The sequence below is a fragment of the Hypanus sabinus genome, chromosome 6 (assembly GCF_030144855.1).
Source record: "Hypanus sabinus isolate sHypSab1 chromosome 6, sHypSab1.hap1, whole genome shotgun sequence".
Taxonomy (NCBI): domain Eukaryota; kingdom Metazoa; phylum Chordata; class Chondrichthyes; order Myliobatiformes; family Dasyatidae; genus Hypanus; species Hypanus sabinus.
In genome coordinates, this window is record NC_082711.1 from 149,678,149 (window position 1) to 149,698,578 (window position 20,430).

The 20,430-nt window shown below is 41.2% G+C and overlaps 1 protein-coding gene across 10 annotated transcripts in view; it reads right to left on the minus strand.

Moving 5' to 3' along the window:
• auts2a (activator of transcription and developmental regulator AUTS2 a) overlaps positions 1 to 20,430 on the minus strand; it is a 1,137,604-nt gene that overhangs the window by 128,932 nt on the left and 988,242 nt on the right. For 9 of the 10 annotated variants that reach the window (XM_059973178.1, XM_059973180.1, XM_059973182.1 and 6 more), the window contains one exon: positions 1,025 to 1,073. In XM_059973178.1, coding sequence (XP_059829161.1) covers positions 1,025 to 1,073 — 49 coding nt within the window. Of the gene's footprint in view, positions 1 to 1,024; positions 1,074 to 19,921; positions 19,973 to 20,430 lie in introns of those variants that run through there. The other variant, XM_059973186.1, reaches the window with a different exon arrangement.

Consider the following 20,430-nt stretch of genomic DNA (forward strand, 5'->3'; position numbering starts at 1 on the left):
GATCTTTCCTCATTCATGAATTTTTAAATGACTACATCATGACATTTCATGCAATTTAGAATGGAAAAGTCACAGAATTAAATGCAGTCCATTACAAACATCTTTAAGCAAAACAAGTATTCCTAACATTTGCAAGAAGCTTAAACACATTGTGCATCTGAGAAAGTGACCCCAACTACAAAACACTGTTCACTCGTGCACCTGCCTTAAAGCAGCTATTTGGATTACTTCTTCACTAAAAGACTCCTTTCAAGGAGGATTTTGTCGATGTTTGGGAGAGTGAATGCAAATTCCCCAGAACAAAACAGTTCCTGCGCATTCGTTAATCTCCCCACCCCTCCCCCTACCCGTCCCTCCCCAATAAAAATACCAAGTGTTCACGCTTCCAACACCTGCATTAACACTTATCTCTTGTCACTCGTGCTAGCAACACAAATTAACATATGGCATGAAGAAAACACTCATGAGTAGAGAAAATGAGGTTATTTTCATGGAAATGAGGGCGGAGGGAAATACACCAAAGAACTATTTGTGTTGTGTTTCCTGGCAGTGTTTTTATATATGAAAAGCTGCTGTTGATTTAAGGCTTCACAAAGAAACCTTAATCCTATCACAGGAACTAAATCACCTCAAAAAGTTGCAAGGAGATAAAGAACCTCTGTCAAGCATGGTTATTCACAACTAAATGGATGGCACAAATCAAACTGTATGAGTAAACAAAGATGAGAATGTGGGAAACACATTCAAATCTCGAAAGAAAGCCAGGGCAAAAGGAAAGGCCTTTTGTTAATCAATCACCCTTTGCTTCTACAAGGCTCTTTCACCCTGGTTACCAGCAATGAAGTAGGAATGTTGATTCACTGGTCACTGATTCACTTTTATACTGGCTGCAAACCAAAATGGAATACTCAAAGCTGAAAGCTTTTCACTGCAATTAGCAGCTTAAAAGTGCCACTTTGCATACGGCTCAAGGTCAGGAGCCCTGTGTAGGAGACAACTGATTAGAAGATGGGATGAGTCCTACCTTTGCTTGTGGTTGTATTGAAAAGTTTCTCAGAAGTGGCATCCGAAACCTAGAGCAGAACATAAAAAGAAAAAGTTATATTTTAAGTTTAAAAACTGAAGCATTACTATCTCAGACAAAAATGTAAGAATGTAGTTACTTGAACCCTCCACAAGATAGAGCCAGAGCATTTGTTTAAAAACTCTATCTGCTGGGTCACATCTTCTATGTACATCTGAAATATGTGTTGAGAATTAATGTCCAAACATGGTGTGTGAAAATATGATTTTGTTATACTTTGTTTTAACTAGTGACTCAAACACTTCCAACCATCTTTTTTTTGTCTGGACAGCTCCACAAACATTTAACATTTTGTACTTGGAAGCCCTGTTGGCCAGCAAATCATTCCACATCCGGAGAAGCAAATTCTACCATTTTTCTACCTTATTTGGTACACACTAAATTCCTCCCCTATCTCGAGTGTATGGTCTTCTCATTAAAACGTTGAGTTGCAAATGACTAGACAAACGTGCATGCCAGACTCAAAGCAAGTTGCAGCACCTGCTTACAGACTAAGCAAAACGGTTTTGGTTTCATTATCGCATCGTGCTAAACTTAACTTTTTGCACTGGGTGCCTTCATTAGTATTAACTCTACTTACTTTCCACATAAACTCATGTTAGTCAATTCAAATATTAAAGCACGGCTCAAAAGAACCAAGTTAGCTCCAGAAATTCATTTTTTACAATGATCTCTTGCTGGACTTCTGTACAAAACTTATTTGTGAAGCACCTTTGGAAAACGCCGGCTGTACACTAGAGCAACACACACCACAAGGAACTCAACAAGTCAGGCGACATCTATGGAGAGGAATAAACAAGGTGTCAGACCCAGAACCTTCATCAGGACTGAAAATGAAGGGGGCAGAAGCCAGAAATTAGGTGTCGGCTTTATTCTGGCTTCTGCCCCCTTTCATTCCAGTCCTGATGAAGGATCTTGGCCCAGAACATCAACTGCTTATTCCCCTCCGTAAATACTGCCTGAGCTCCTGGGTTCCCTCGGCATAATGTGTGTGTTGCTTAAGAACTGTAGCATCTGCAGAACACAAAAGATAGGAGCCTAGAAAACGGATTGATCAACATTCATTGCTTTACCCAAGATTTTGAGGGAGCTGCCAAAGATGTGCTTCTTTCTTATCTTCCGAAATTCCAGACATGTTTTGCACAGATTGGAAAACGGCAAATGTTTAAGGAGGGAAAGAGGGAGGAAAAAAATGGTGGTGTTGGCTTATCAATCTAACATCATCAGCGGGGAAATTGCTGCAATCTGTCATTGAGGTGGTCATCACGAAACAAAGGGCATTTTGGGAATAGGGCAGGGTCAAATAGATTTATGAATCTATGACCGGTCAGGGCATCAAGGGATATGATGAGAAGGCAGATATATGAGGTTGAGTGGGATCTGGGAGCATACTCGATGGGCTGAATGGCCTAACCCTGCTCCTATGTCTTGTCCTCTTGTGAAAGGAAAACCATAAATAGAAGCTGGAAAATGCACTCAGCCCCTCACATTACACAAGTAAATCTGAGTATTTTTGAGCTTGCACTTAGTTGAAGAGCTAAGGGCAAACCAGGAAATGCAGAGAGAGTTTAGACTTTCAGAAAATCTTCTATGAAGTGCAATAGAAGCCATTATTAAACACCATTCCAACAAGGGGAGTTGCTCTCACCACACAGTTTGATGTGAACGCTTGTACAGGAAATGATGTGTGTGTGTGTTTTTAAATCAGATGAAACAAGGGAAGGTGCAAAATCGAATAGATAGACGGTTTCACCATATCATTAGTTCTTGCTCTAATGGTGCACACAGCCAACAGAAACAATCTAAAATGGTTGATACCGGGGCACTGGCACAGATGTTGTCTAAGGGAGTGTGGTGGATGAAAAATTGGTGCCCCCTTGAGGGACACTGCTGTCCTGAATCGGCACACCAGGCATTCTCTTGGGGTATGGGGTGGGGGACAAAGTTGGAAGAACCTTCCAGCATTCAGACCATCCCATCAGTTTCCTTCTCCAGACTTGGAGCTGAGTCTGGCTGTAAACCCTGAATCTTTGCCCATGACAAAGGCGACAGAGAGTTTGAGTACTAAACTGTGTTACTGCTTCTGCAGAGGGGTGAAGGAGTTCCACATGCCATACCTCTGCTCCTCTGGACAGTAATCTGATTGACAGGTGGAGAACAGCTAACTACAGTCCTCTTGCAGAGCTGTAAATTGCCTGTTGGTTGCATTGCTCTCTCCACTGTGACAGCAACCTGCTGACATTAAAAGTTGCCCTTTAGAGTCAGAACACTGCTTCCTTGGAACTTCGAACTGTTCCTTTACAGCAGACTCCTTAGTTCCAGCTGGACCAGGGGAAGACTTGTGTATAAGCAGCTAGATTTGGTGTGGCTTCCAGCTATGCCTGCCCAACACCAGTCACCTGAAGTATACGCAATGGATGACAGGCCAGTGGCCAAATCCCACTGAAGAAACTTTTGTGAGCTTCTTGTTATCTGCTACATCTGTTGAAGCACATCTAACACATTACAAACCAGCTCAGCATACATCTACATCAAACTGAAAGCTTCCCAACTTTAGACCTGACCTGAGTATGTTGGAACAGTGCAGATGGTTAAAATCATGGAATCAGAGAGTTACAGCACAGAAACAGGCCCTTCAGTCCATCTAGTCCATGCCAAACTGTTATTCTGCCTAGTCCCATTGACCCACACCTGGACCATAGCCCTCCATACCCTTCCTAACTATATACTTATACAAACATCTTAAATGTTGAAATTGAACTACATTCACCACAGTATACAAGGTACAAGGGGCTTGCTAGCTTGTGTTAATTCTCCAAGTAACACATTTCTCCTAAACTGTTCTGCTCATCCCTCAGCATGCCAGTCTCTGAAGTGTGATGTGGTGTCGGGAACTGGTCATGAGTAGCCCCTTTGCCTATGAGGAAGGGGTTCGTCGCTCAGCAAGGTACTGAAAACGTGTGAGTTTGTCGCTACCTCAGTGTTCTCCCTTTTACTTCTTGGTGCCTTAGAGTAAATGGATGAGGTAATGTTCACTGTGTCAGAGTCAATCACACAACAGGAAAATAGGACCTTTTAACCAACAGGGCCATGTTCAGCCAAGCTCATCTCATTAGTCTACATTTAGTCCATATGTTTTTAAATTTTTCAGATCCAGGAACATCTTCAAGTGTGTTTTAAATTATGTAATCATACGTGCCTCTACCATTTCCTCTGGCAACTCAATGCACATACCCATCTCCTTCTGTGGAAAAACACCCTCAGATCCCCTTTAAAGCTTCTCCTTCTCACTTTAAACCTGTACTGTCGAGTGTTAAACAACCCAATCTGAGGAAAAGTAGGATTGTGACCACCTACTCTATATCCCTCATGATCTGATAAACAGCTATAAAGCCCTCTTAGCCTCCTTCATTCCTGGGAAAGCAGTCCTGCTGATCCAATCTCTCCTTGTAACTCCAGCCCTCCAGCCCAGGCACTGTGTCAGACACTTGTTTCTGTACCCTTTCTACCTTACTCACCTCCTTCCCAGGGTGCCGTTACCAAAACTGCAAACAATTGTGGTCAACCAGCATTTTGTACAATTATAACATGATATCCAGTTGCTTCAAGTTGTCATCGCCAGGAGATAAGCTCCCGCGAACTATTAAATGCCCTCAATGGTCTGCGCTTCAAATAGCCTCTGACAACCAAGTTCTGGCCTTCAAGAGTGGCTTAACTGCCAAGCCCAGTGGATGCGATGTGACTTGGTGCTTGGCACAGACATTTCTACTAATAGGGGAAGGGGCGCCTTAAAACTAGACGCTTCAGACAGATGGGACTCATCAGCCATGATTGCCAGCTCTTCCAGGAGAAGGAAAACTACCCTACCTTGTGGCTCTACCCACTCATGGGGAAGGCTTTGGGAGTAGACCTGGGGGAAAAATTAGGAGCTGTAGTCTTTACTTGAGCTCCACACTGATGGGCAATACCTGTGGTGTCAGGCTCTGCCGTTCCTTCGAATTCATGAGCTGCGTGGAGGAGAGGAGCCTGCTGTTTGAGCAACAGCTCGCTCTTCAGGTCATACTGCCCTGCTTGCATATCAGGTAGACAGCTGGTTCTCAATATCCATGGTCGACACCAACCGACAGAAGGCCTCAATGTGATATCTCAACCCTTGCACTAAGTTCCACGGCCAACAAAGCCAATCACATCACACACCTTCTTTGGGTATTGCCACTTCCAGGGATTTTGCACTTATTCCCTTGGTCCTCTTCATTATCTCTCATTTGGAAGATTGACTTTTGTGTGTGGAAGGAGTGAGCAACGATGGATTGAGGGCGTGTTGTGTTAGGGTGTGGATGGTGCAACAGACAGTATGCGAGTCTGTGCCCTGGTGCCTGTACGTTAGCGATGTGCAATTCATCTTGACATATCTTGACAAGTTATTGCCCATGGATTTTCACTCCCACAGGAGTCGACTTCGGCAACATGGCATCTCAAAAGGATCCGTTTTTACCTCCCAGTGCACAAGATTACCCTCTTGGCATAAATTTCATTAACCTCCAAGTCCCTTAACAAATTCTGGAGCTCTCCCTCTCATCCCTGCAGTACCTTTCTCCTATGTATGTTGTTGCAGTCCAACTTCTAAATGGAGTGCGCATTTAAGGAATGACGCCCTCCTGTGATTATTGTACAGCTTCTGAGTGCAGCCCTTAGGAGGGGGTGCATATCGTATTTCAGCACATCTTTCTGGATTCAAAACACCCAATTCTCAGAGGCTTTTTGGATCATGACATTATTTTTTTGAGCTAGTCCAAATCAATAGTTAAACCCAACAATGATTTTGCCTACCAAAATTAGGCAAAGCCTCATTTCTCAACAAGAGGTTTTCGCACAGGAACTTTCATCTGTGTTCACTTTTCTCCTTTCTCTCCATTCCAGCTACTAAATGACTGCACAGAGGCTGACGCTCTCCTAGTTTAAACTAAAGAAGTCATTACATTCATGTGGGTAACTGAACCTTTTGAACCCGAGCCTTCTGTCGAGGCAAGGACTAAGCCGGCCTGGCAGGATGGAAAGAACTGTGGAAGAGCTTGGCAGCGGGTGATGCACCGCCGTTCGCAAGACACATGTTAGCTGCTAATTATTTCCCAGTCCCCACAGTTGAAATGGGTGATAAGTTGTCTCTTAGAGCAGAGCAGCGATTGAAGTGGTACGCTGTTCTTGATCATCTATTATCAGCAGCTGCCAGGATGCAGCAGTATCAGGTTGCGTGATAAAGCATCAACCTGACAGAGAGAAAAAAATCATCATCCCCTGCGAGTAGGCTCCTTCCCCTCATTAAATGTAACCTTATCGCTTGAACACTGCAATCCTTTGCAAGTGACAATGGCATTTAATCTAATTTCTGAACAAGCAAATCTGACAGCGCCCTCGTTTTCTTTTTGCCTTCTAAAATATAAGTTAATCTGTCAGTTAGAATATATAAAAGAGGAAAAAAAGTACTCCATCTCACAAACAAAAATTCAGCTAGGGAATGAGAAGCTAGACACAACTCAAACAAAAACTCATGTATTAATTATGATGCCTTATCATGCTTTCACAGGTAGAATGGCTTCTCAAGGTTAAAGGTAAAGGAATATTAAACTTGCTGTGAATAGTGTTCAATTACATGCACAATTGACTATGATGGCAATCGAAATCTGATTCCTCTTTTTGAAAGGGAAAAGGGAAAGACTGATAGCAGAGCTATGCACTGATTTACTGACTGACAACACCTAATTTCAGCTCTGCCTTGGCTTTGCACAGAGCAATCGTGTTCAAATCAAAATGTCAAAGCCCCATCTGTGCCAAGTACCAACTTACATCGCATCCATGGTGCTTATTCCTGTGTCAGCGTAACCATCTGCTTAACCCTAATGCTTTGTCTTTATGTGACGATTCCCCTTTCCTCCTGCTCCACTGAATCATCACAGGTCAATGGTTCAATATGTCCGTGCCTTGCTCTGCAGCCCAACCAAACTGAGGCAGCACGGTAGCGCAATGGTTAGCACCACACTTTTCAATAGTGGTGGCCTGGATTCAATTCTATAAGGTGTTCTCCCCATGACCACAGGGTTTACTCCAAATTCCACCCACAGTCCAAGGACATACCAGTTGGTTGGTTAATTGGTTATTGTAAACTGTCCCATGATTAGGGTAAGATTAAATTGGGGTTGGAGGTTGCTAGGCTGCGTAGCTTAAAAGGGCCAGAAGGGCCTACTCCATGCTTTTCTCAATCAATATATAAATTCTTTAAGACCTTTAAAAACCCAAATGTCAATAGGTTATCCAGCTGAGGGCTTGGATTTCAATAGTTTTAAGCTTTTATTAAATCTTAGTGATACAAACAGGCTTCCTCCACCAACAGCTCATTATCAGAACAGTACTTTGCGCAGTTACAAATATATTGCACTCAGAACTTGAGGCTTTCAGCTAGTCCTCAACTGCTGTACTGCTAGAGCCTAAAAAGCGATAGCAGCCTTGTAGACCCCCATCCATATTCCTGTTCTCCTTTTGTGTGATGCTGGACGGAAGGAGACAGCAGACTGTGCCTCACAGTAGGCATCACAGCTGCACCCTGGCTTGAAGAGATTAGCTGATGCAACTCTTATTTATCTTTCCTCTTTCTCACATCAGGAGGTAGCAGCTCATGATTTGCTGTAGCACAAGAAATAAACACAATGCCTTCCTGTTAAGGGTATAAAATGAGTACTTGACCCAAACCTGACCTGACCTAACCACAGCCATCCTAACCCAGTCTGACCCCCAGTACATTTAATCTTTTCCATATCTGACTCCCCAAAAAAACATAACAAGCTCAACAAAACCATTGATAGTAAAACACCAACAAATGATCAAGACACAGTACATGTGGCTCACTGGGAATATCACCCTGAGCTGGACAAATTTCAGAGCTTAGTCTATACTGTCAACTCAATATCAATAGCTTCCACAGAAAATATGCCTGATTGGATAACCAGCGTCTATTTTCAGTAACTTTTACTTTAATTTCATGTGAAGTGATTGAAGGAGATGAGGAACAAAAGACCTTTTCACCCCCCAGTCTTATTCAATCTTGTGATGAGATAAGGGCCCTCAACTCTATTTTTCTGCCTTTGCTTCAAGTCCCTTGATATCTGTCACTCACAAAAGCTGATCAATCAGTCTTGAAAGCTGCAATTGGCTGAGAACATAGAAACATTCAGGCAAAGTGAGTTGCAAATTCCAACGATTCTTTGTGCGAAATGGGTGTTTGAGAACCGCTTGCTGGTTTCATTGATACTGGAAGATTAATGATTGTCTTTAAACTGAAAAATAAAAAATTTGCATTATTGACAGCCGATCTTGTTGGTTTCGGTTCTCTTCAGAAGTAACTGGCTCCTCTCAAATAGAATATTTTGACAGCAACACTGAATCTTTCAAAGGAGGAAAAAAAATTCCCAAGCTCCAAATTTGCATTTACAACTCCCAGTTCACACAACTCATGCACAAATTCAACCACACTGTGTTGCAGAGGATAAAATATGACTAAGATTTTAAAAGAAAGAACAAACAAAATCCGAGCAACAGACACATTGCCCGTCTTTCTTTGTGTGTAGTTTTCCATTGATCCATTGTGCTTCTTTATACTGTATGTCCATAAGAAAATGAATCTCAGGGTGACATACAGAATATAGGGTTCTTCTGTTTAAAAGATGAAGTTGGCTGACAAGAGCTGAGACAGTGGTGAAAGTACAAACACTAGGTTCAGAGATCTTCTTCTAATTTGGGGAAAAGAATTATCTGTACTTGTATAATACACTTCCTGCCAACGTTAAGCATTCTGCATACCAAATTGCTTCACTGGCGCATGCTTGGATATAAAAACTTGACATTGAGGCCACGTAAGACGATGATTTAAAACAATGACAAAAGGCTGCTCTGACTGGCAGTTTTAAACTGAGGCAGAGAGTTTTAAGGTGGAAACTCCACGGCTCCAGGATCGAACTTGAAGTCATGGGTCTCCAATTAGAATTTACAGCAGAGGCCAGAAGTGGAGGAGTTTAGAGATTTTAACTGGCTCTGAAGGACGCTGCACAATGAGAAGGGGAATTAAGTCCCACTTGAAAGCGGCAAAGAACACTTTGTTAAATAATCAAGTAGTTCCAAAACAGAAACAAACTGAGTCACCTTCTCCTTTCCTTTCTCCTATGGTCCACTCTTTTCTCCTACCAAATTCCTTCTTCCCCAACCCTTGACTTTTCCCACTCAGCTGACTTCACTTATCATCTTCCACCCAGCCTCTTTCCCCTCCCACCACCTTTTTATTCTGGCATCTTCCCCTTTCCTTCTTAGTCCTGAAGAAGGGTCTCGGCCCAAGATGTCAACTATCCATAGATGCCACCTGACCAGCTGAGCTCCTCCTCCAGCATTTTGTGTGGTTTACTTTGGATTTGCAGACTTGCTTGGGTTTACCAACAGAAATGAGCTTGCATATGGGGATTAACTGTATGATTCAAGGCAAGATCCACACTGGTTTGGAATAACTCATCCCCAAGTAGAAGAATAGGAATAAATTTTACTTTAAATTGAACACATTTTGAAGCCAGCTCCCTTTCAAGCAAAGCTTGGAACAAGGAAGAAATTCTTAGAAAAATGTGAAGACCCATCTGCTCCCAAAACCACACCCATGACCACGGCCCATCTTAGTGAGTGCAAGCCTCAACAATTGTTACTCCACAATAAAAAAATCAATAGAATGGATTGGAAAATCAAAACACAAACAAAATGTGCAGTCACAGGAAATCTGTAAACCACAAATTACCAGAATGCGATTGCAAGCTGATTAGTTTAGGAAATCAGTACTGAGGCAGTGTGAAAATACAGCCCATTTCTGAAGAAACTATCAATATTTTATTTCACAATATAAATTAATATATTTTAAACTTTTTTTATAAAATTAAACTTTATGTCAAAATAAATAACAATGAGCTTGTAAACATACATTAAAAACAGCAGACCTTGTGAAATATTTTAAATCTATAAACTGAAAAAATATTTTTGGTGCATTAAACTTAACATGAACAGTTTGAGGTTGTACAATTTGAAAATCTGAGCAATGCTTTTTGATTCAGGTTCTTGTAAGATTTACTGAAAACATGTTGTTAAATTGACTTGATTAAGTGTTACTAAAGTACAATACTGCAGTGCTAATTATGCATGGAAAGGCAGACAGGCCCTGCTAATTACAGGGGAGTGGACAACATGCAGGTGAGGCTAAAAAAATACTCAGCACTGAATCATGGAGCTTGTACTGTGGTGCACGTAGTGGGGAACCACTCCTACCCACGTGTTCTGCTGAAACATGTATGTACCCCTGGAGGGTTTGGCAGGTCCCTGCTGACTTTCACTGTCAGAGTTCAGGTCAGTGGATAACATCTGTGGCTCCTGGTAAATCTGAACATCAGGCTCGCCAATTGCTCTGAATCATGCTAATTAACCAACCCACCAATTCATCGCTAGGTTTAAGGTCCATAAAAGAGGCAGCAGCTATATGTACAATGAGTCATATTGGGCGCAGGTTTCCAATACTTCATTAACTTCCTAACCTCAGCCCGATAGAGAAACAGGAAATACCAGAAAAAAAATCAGCGTATCAGATGAAATCCATGTAAAAAGAAATTAATAATATTTTCAGCTCAGACAGTCTTTGTCAGAATCCTCCATATTTCATAATTTTTTGATTTTCATTAACCTTTGTTTGATCTAGTAGTTTAATAGTGTGATGAATGAACCAGCACTCCTTTTAAGACCAACAGTGCTTCGAAAATATAATTAGTGAGATCGTCAGATGTCTACAATTTGCACACCTCTTTTAAGAGAGTCATTGGTTTTAAGACTGGCAATATTTCATCGGTTCCGTGCACTTAGATATTGAATAACTTGATATTTTGATCTGATAATACATCCACTAACATTATAATTGTTGAATCCAAGATCCCCATCTGTAACAGAGATGGTATTTACTTAAATTCATTTGCATCCTTACAATGCCACTCTTCACTGACTAAGTCTAACTGCCTGGAGTGGTGATCTTCAGTCCTGAATGTCTCAAGTCACATGGTGAAGATGCTCTCATATTTAAGCAGGGAGTACTAGCATTCAGACCACATAGCTACGAAGGAAGAATAATTTATTTCAAAATTTGTCTGGCTTCGTGCACCTGTGCTACCATCCAATAAAATAATTCCAGACATCTTATCTCAGTGCTGCTTACCCGGACTAACGCCGTATCCTTAATAAACTCTCTTCATATTCAAATATCCTTTAAACTCTCTCCCAAATATTTCGAAACACCACACCGCCACAGCCTTGTTGGGTGTACAATTTCAGAGATTTTTCCACCATCGGAATGCCTTCTCAGCCCAGTGTTGAATGGCTTTCCTCTTATTTTGAGACTGTTACTCAACTCTGGAGACCCTGTCTAAGAAATACATCAACTCTAAATCCATCCTGTCAAACCCTGGTGGAACTGATGTATGCTTCTATTTTCATCACATTAATTCTTCTAAACTTAACAAACTTTAAGCCTACTCTGTTTATCTACTCCTCACATACTACTGCACACCTAAATGCTGTCCAATTTCTACCTCTGCCTCCCCATTTCCAGATATCATGGCTTTTTCCTTGTCTTTATTCTTCTTGGCAACAATGATTTTATATTCAGAAGATGGCTTGCAGTGAGACTGCAGCATATCCTGTACATAGAACAGTTACAGCTAGAGTGGGAACATAATTTTACCCTGGTGGTTGGGTCATCAAAAGGTATTAGTGGTCCAAGAAATGAAAGGAGAAAACAACTTGTCATGGAAGTTTCCAAGATAAACCTTGAAAAGGTTGGTTTTTACAAAATATATCATCAGCTATTTTGTTGGCTTCAAACCTCAAAGGTATTAACATCCTCCTGCTCCACTCATCTGATTTTGTGCTTTGGTCCACAGGCCAGTGCAGATGACAGACAGGAAACCTGATAGATTCCAACATACATCCTGTGATGATATTCAAATAAATGCCTCCTAGAAATTCACTAAAATCTAATACAATTATTTCACAATTTTCTCTCCACACAATGCTTTTAAAAGCAGCGGCATCAAAAAGTATTACTGGGTTGGAAGAAATAAATCCTTGTTGACAAACATTCAACTTGAGAGTCGTGTTTTTCACAGAAAGAAGCAACTCATTGAAGATAGCGGGTGACAGGTTGAATCCAGGAATGGTTAAAAAAAATACTGCTTGAAAACTCACTCTGAAAAATTCAGAGAACTTTGCTTTACATGAAGGTCCTTATTCTGAGGATATTTTAGAGTGAAGTCATAACAGAAAGTGCTCCAGCATCATTGCTAAACAAACACACCAGTCAACATCAGGATTTATTAGACCAATCCTTGCCAATATATGAAAAATTGTGTTCTGTTCCAAAATGTTGACTGTTGACATTTCTAGGCAGCTCATCATCATTAAAATGGTGCAACATGACATTCATGATATGTCCAATTTGCACATCAGAGGTTTGAGTGTAACAATCTAAAACAACCCCAGCCTGCAGAAGGGAGATTGCAGTTCCTGCATTCAAATGAGCCTTTAAACCAGGGCCCCATTTGATCCTTGAACATAATGTAAAAGATTCTGTTGCACTATTTGTGGAGCAGAGATACCAAAAGGATGGAAATGCTCAGTATATCAAGATGCATCTATGGGAAGAGGAACAGAGTTGATGTTTTGGGTGAAAGCTATTTTCCTTTCCCATGGATGCTGCTTGACCGGCTGAACATTTCCAGATTTGAACATTTTAAAATTTTAGCTTTTAAGCATCTGCAGATTTTTTTTTGTTTTTTTTTCCCTCATAGAGTTTTGAGAAATATTTATCAAGTCAGTTACTGAGCAGAATGTTCTCTATTCAAATTGGATGCACACTGCATACAACGTTCCCTAAAATACAACAGCAACTTCTGAAGTACTTCACTGACGGTGGAGTGCTTTGGAAAGTCCAGAAAACTTTTACAGAAATGCAATCTTTCCTTTCATTCCTGATTAGGTTTAAATAGTTTAAGAGAAGGTTCTTTTTAATGCCCTGCATAGATAACAGACACATAACTTCCTCAAACAACTTAACGTACAATAAAGCAGTCAGAAATGCGCAGGAGTGGCTGTTGTATGGGTAAGAACAACAGGCACGTTGCGTGCAACAAAATACCTTGTAGATTAATGAGATGAAGGTTCAGTCAGACCACAGGAATTGTAAACTGAGCTCGGCCACATGTTTGGAAGCTCATAGGGACAACGCTTAATTTGCAGCTTTCAGATATAAACATCAGGCAACTTGAAAATAGCCATGCCCCATTAACTGCCATCACTGATAATTAGTTTTGTGCAGCATGGCTGTATTCAGATAACCCAAATCCAAGTCAAAATTAGGTTGGAGTCCCTGTAGGGACTTGTGCTATGTTTTAGATTGGTTCAAGTTCAGTGCAGATTTAAATATCTTTCAATACAATCAAAACACAATTACCAGTGGTTCATAATCTCACTTTTGCCTCAGAGCAAAAGTAATAATTTCTTTAGTGTGCCCAGATCTACTGATATACTTCAAGGTTTTCCCGATGGGCACTTAATTTGTTTCAGAGTTCAGATTACAGGGCCAGAGGTCAGTTGCTTTCAAAAAATTGGACTCTTAAAAGTGTTGAGGAAAAGAAAGAAATGAGCAGAAATATATTTATTAAATATTGTAACTAGTGTCTCCTGCACAACAGAGAATTATAATTTCTGCTCCCTTCAAGTGTATATTTTAAAATAATAATTCAGATATAGTCCCTGTTTTTGTTTCACAAACTTCATTGAAAACCATAAAACTATTATTGAACTGACAAAGCGCACTGGACCTGCTTTCATTTGGTAAGGTTTCTGTGTTCCTTCACTGGCTGCTAAAGCTGGCTACAAACTCCCTTCCACGTACCAAACTTCGACTTAAATCTTCCTCAAAGGGCCAGTTACTGCAGCGGAAACAAGTCATTACTTGTCCAGTCTCTGTGAAATACAATCTGAATCACCTCCCTCCCCCAAGTTCCCCTAGCGTTTGACAGGGTTGGTCCTGAAAGGAAAAGAACTCCCAGATCTGGATGTCTGCAGGCTTTGAAGTCCTGTGCCATCTCCAATCCCTGTGGAGAACCATCAACAGTGTCTCAGTTTTGTCACTTAAACACATTCATAAGGCTCCCTTCCTCGCAAGTCTGACAGAATAAACTCTGCGGGGAGTTTCTGGTGGTTGAACATTGCAACCACGTTTCACATCAGGTTCAAAGCTCCATAGCAAATTCAGTGAAGTAAAAGTAAGCCCTCCCAAAGGCATTTCATTTTGCCTTTCTTTTTCCCCTTTTCCCCTTAAGATTTTATCAATGCAACTGATGTTCCTGCCAGATGAATGATGGAGGTGTCTGGACCCTAGTCTCTGGATCACCTTTTATCAAAGAAATGTTATGATCAGCCCTAGGCTGTAACATCAAGCCTTTGTGACAAATACTGCTGCGACTCTTGTTGAAGTTAAAATACCACACTTTACAGCAACTCATTCAAAGGTCCCTCTAGTTAATCAGCTGCATTGTGCAAATCAAAGATATTGTTTTCTCTTTCTCTTCACTGTTTTCCCTTTACCATTTTACAACTTTGTATCTTTTAGTCACAGGATCAAAGAGAAATACAGCTCAGAAACAGGCCTTTCAACCCATCTAGTATGTACCGAATAAAACTGAAGAAGTTCTTTATCACATCACAGTGACATAAAAGTCTGTAAACAAGAACAAGAACTGAAAATATTCACAAAACAAACTTAGATCCCATTGTTAGCGCAACGCAACCCTACAAAGACAACATGGAATATTTTTGGGTTCTTTGAATATCCTGGACCCTGCAATTGCCTTCCATACCCACAAATTCCCAGCTCCGTTGGCTAAAGCCAAGCTTTCCTAAACAGCAACATCGCACAGCAGTGGATCATTTGTGTTATAAAGGCTTAAGCCATTCTGCCACATCTCTTCTTTTTCTTGTTCAGAGATCCAATGTAAGGCTTGAGTAAACTAACAAAATGTGAATCCACAGGAGTCTGCTTCCAGTAGAGCAGATTACAATTCAGAGGCAGCACCACGTGCTGGGCCTCTAAGATGATCATTTTTCTTTCTGTGTGGTAGTCCTGGTTAAGGAGATCAATGATCCTTGCACAATTCCCCTTTACTTTATGCTATTTCAGTTGCCTCAGACCAACTGATCTGCACTGAATGTATCACATCAGCAAATAAGAGCCTAACCTTCTTAAGTCCTGTACAAAATCAGACACTCTGGCCTGCGTCCCACTCTTACACCTCAATGGTTCCAACACACACTGTGCATCATTCATCTGAGCCCACTTGCCCAGCCATAGCATCGACCTTTGCTTATTATTGGTGTCATTTCATTGGCTACGACTCATTCTCTGCACTCCCTCATTGGCTCCACTTGCTGTGCTCTCTCATTGGCTCCAGCCCACTCTCTGCACTCCCCAATTGGCTTCAGCCCACTCTCTGCACTCGCCCATTGGCTCCACTTGCTGCACTCCCCGATTGGCTCCAGCCCACTCTCATACTCCCCCATTGGCTTCAGCCAACTGTATGCACTCCCCCATTGGCTCTTTGCTCCCTTACTGGTTTCTGCCCATTCCCCCACTGTATCATTGACTAATTACTTTCAGTGAAAATCACTGATCCCAACCTTGGAAGGTGCTGAATTTTAAAAGATTGTCCTTCTTACTCCATTCTCTGTCATTAATTACAACTTGCACACTTTCACTACCATGACTCTAGCAAATGCTTCCCACAGTTCCACACCCCATTACTTTATTGGAGGTCTGTTTGGGAATGACACCTGCTCCAGGCATAGACATTTTTATATACTTGAGACAACCCCAAGGAATGTACTGATTGTTGCACCTGGCTGTTGGTCAGATTCCTGGTCACAAAAGGCACCCCATGTCTGGGTGAAGCCCACTGTATGCTACATGACTGTGGCTCTGAGGTAAGCTCAAAGCCAACATTTTGAAAAATGCTTCCAAACCTTCGGCTCACTTGCTAAACAGAAGCAACTTGGCACTGATACCGAGTCGATAGTGAAATCAAAACTCAAACATCACCCTCCCATCCTGGGTCAGGTTGCTGGTCTGCTCCTTGGCTGAGTCACTGACTATCTAGCCTTGACAATCCTTCAGCAGCAGGGGAACCATCTCAAAGCCAACAGACTCAACAGATTCAGTCAGAAATGAACCGAGAGCCTGGAACAGAGAACAGTGGATGAAAAATGAAGAAAGAAATGAGGACATAATTCTTAAGAAAGCTGTGTGTGTCGGAAAGAGGGAAAGCTTGAGAGAGCTTGGGGGTGGGGTTGGAGAATGAGACATGGAAGGAAAGACACAAGTCCAGAGAACACAAAACAAAAGACAGTACAGTGGTACAAGTGGTGGTGTTGGAAGTGAGAAGGTTATCACAAATTTAGGGGGATTTTGATCAGTTAGGGTAGTGGACCAAGGAGTGGCAAATGTATTTCTGAACAGATAAGTGAGAAGTGATACATTTCGGAAAGTGAAATCAGAGTAAGACTTATACAATGAATGGTATAAGTCATATAACAGAACAGAAACCCAGGAGTACAAGTGCATAGTTCACTGAAAGCGTTGTCACAAGTGGACTAGGTGGTGAAAAAGGCATTTAGCACATCAGTCAGGCATTGAGTATAGGAGTTTGGAGGTTATGTTGCAATTGTCTAAGTCAGGGGTGGGCAAACTTTTTGACTTGAGGGCCACAAAGGGTTCTAAGATTTGACAGGGGGGCCGGACCAGGAGCAGATGGATGGAGTGTTTTGGTAATACACCTCATAAGAGAAAATAACATATCATGGGATATGTAGAAAACATGTGCTTTAATTTCAATTGAAAATGAACACATGCATTACAACAAAATATCTGTCTTTGAAGTCCCATGGTATTTAGCTATTTATTGAAATGACTTTTAAAACACTGAAAATTAAATGAATAAAATACAGCATTTTTTTAATAGTAACAGTTATTATTTTAAAGCACTGAAAATTCTGTTATCCTTCAAGATATTATCATCATCACTCTCCTCCTGACTGTCTTTATTTCAAAAACGGTAGGAGATGCAGGTCTACTTGTCCTGCTCCTTCTTATTCAATTGTCCCCTGTGCCAAAACTCAACAACGACCCGCACAATGACAGAACAGTATGCGGAGCGCGTTATTTGATCTGGAGAGCATTTTTTTTAATTTTGAGAACGTACGTGCACCTGCGCACTACTCATGTCCATCACTTAACAGAAATGACATGTAACATGTAAGGCTTATTGAAAAAAATATTTTCAAATGCATTTTTTACATAACACAACGAAGAAACTTATTTTTAATTTCAGTGGAAACCGTGTTGTTGGTCTCCCTTTTTAGCCAGCGCATCAAAGTCTGGATTTAGTTTTGTTGTGGCGATTCTCAGGATGGATCTGAGGTGTTGGTCAGTTAACTTGGATCTGTGGCTGGCTTTGTTGATGTTCATGACGCTGAACGCCTGTTCACACAAATAGGTCGAGCCGAACAAAGAGTAAAGCGCAAATGTGGAGTAATACGCTGCACCTCAACAAAGGTCAATGTGTAGCGGTGTGCTACATGCAGTGCTAAAATTACGACACGGAGTCGGTAACTGCAGTCGAAGAAAAAAACTTTATTCGAAATCCCCAGCCTCACTTTAAGCCTCCCTCAACCTGCCCCCCTGCGCAGAGGCTCCAAAGCTCTGTGCTCGCAAATCCCCGCAGGCTATCTCCCTTAGCCGGAACGCTGGCTAATTGTGAGCCGGTTCGGATGTGCCAGGAAATGGGTCACCTCAAATGTATATAGAGTGCGTCATCTGTTGGGAAAACGCCAGAATTGCGGGGAAAAAACGTTAACAAGGTTTATTAATATAATTTCATCAAGTTTTGCGGGCCGGATTAAAAAGCTTAACGGGCCGCATATGGCCCGCGGGCCGTAGTTTGCCCATGCCTGGTCTAAGTCATTGATGAGGCCACATTTGGAGTACTATATACAATTTTGGCCACTCTGCTATTGGAAGGATGTGGTTAAACCGGAAAAAAGTGCAGAAAAGGTTTACGGTGATGCAGCCAGGACTAAAGGGCCTGAGGGAGAGGTTAGCCAGGCTGGGTCTTTATTCTCATTATCTTTATTCTCAAGAGAAAGAAATTCCATCATAAAGGTGAATGAGCTTATTGAAATGTTTAATATTAAGAGAGGCATAAATAAACTGGACAGTAACTGCCTTTTCCCTTGGGAAAGAGATTCCAAACTTAAGATACATACCATGAGGGTGAGAGGGGAAAGATTTAAAAGGGATCTGAAGGGTAACTTCTTCACACAGAAGGTTGTGTATGGAATCTTCAGAAGAAGTAGGTGAGGCAGGCACAATAGTATCATTTAAGGAGCAATTGAATAGGTACATGGGAGGGGTGGAGTTTGGGGAGATATTGGCCAAACAGAGGAGATTGGGACTCGCTAGATGGGTACCTGTTGGGCCAAAGGGCCTGTATCGTACTGTATTGCTCCGTGATTATAAAAGGACAGCTGGAAAAGAAGAAAGCAAGGGAATACATGTATTGCTGGATGCTATGGATATCTTATAAGATATCTACAGTTACCATCAACTTCACTCACTGATATTTAGAAAAGTGGCATATTGTATATATGTCAAGACAGAGGCTTTCAACATCAGCTACCTCAGCATCACTATCACTAGTTTGCTGACTGGCTGTCAATAACTGCTACAACATCTCACTTGCCCTCCACCCACATCCATGCCTCTGTCAAATGCCGTGTTGAATCTTGAGCCCCTTAAATGCAAACACAGCTATCAGGAAAGCAGATTGAATGAACATACTCCATGCTGAATACGTTAGTTTGTATAGTTATGGTGCGCCTGGTTGACATCACTCGCTTCTATCAGAACATCTATTCATCCCTGTTAAAAGTTGAAGCTGTGTGTGTGTGTGTGTGTGTGGGGGGGGGGGGGTGGCTGCGTTCCTTCAGGTTATCAGCTTCTGAAATCTTTTCTTTAAACCATTTCTATGTCAGCTGTCCTCAATGCTTCAAATTTACATCACCCAATGCTTAAGGAGGCCACTGTATTATCTTTTACTGACCTAAATGATGAATGCTAAACTATTCCATGTTCCAACTGCTTAAGTTTTATGCTTGTAACACTGGCTGAGGTGAATAAGTAAAGTTCACATCAAATACTTGTCACTTACATCTTAAAACCTGCATTAAAGTTTGCATGTTTACACCTAGTACTAACGTGTCTTGACTGCAAACAAAATGTAAAAATTACAATGAAATAATTAACTATACTTCCACGAAAAACTGAGATCACAAGGAGAAATTTCTGGAAATACTTTTTTTCCCTGCAATGGAAATACCTGAGTTGTTAACTCTTGTTCCTTTCTTAACAGATGCTACATGACCTAAGGGGTACTTCTAGAATATTCTGTCATTATTTCTGATTTTCAGTATGTAGAGTTTTTTTTGCTTTCCTACAAAATCCCTGGGTTTCCCACTATAAGCGTTCCATTAAAAGCAAGAGTCAGATCTATTTTCTATCCTTTAGTTTGGGTTCTTTGATTTTATATTGTAATCCATATTGGCCAGTGACTGGAATAACTTAATTTCTGGTCTACTTACTTATGTTGTTAAAGGACATTACATTACCTGCCGGTTCTTTTCTTCTTGACTCATCTATCCACCCATTTACATTGTCCAAATCCATCATCAATGAAATTACTCTCAGACCAACTTGGGAACCTGCAACATTTCCAGCTAAATGGCTGTCAAGTGCTCTCTTTGTCATTTCAAACAGATGTGACCAAACCACACTGTGCTGAGCTACAGACTAATCATTTTGTTCTACAAGCTGTTAAAAAGGTCAGCTTGCTGGAATCAAGCAACGAGACTTCACAGGGAGTTCACTGGTATCTGAACTATGTGCAAACCAGTGGACTGAAATTACTCTACCTTCCCCAGGGGATTGTTTTTCTCGTGCTCAATGGAAATATTTCTTCAAATGAAAGTAAAGTAGGATATAAATTATCAAGTGGGTAAAATAAAAATGCATGAATTATTGCTGAATAATTGTCAATTTTAAATATTCAACCACAATTAAATTTCACTCTTTTCCCAATTGGCCTTGGCAGGTATCAGTATCAATCAATCATTTATTA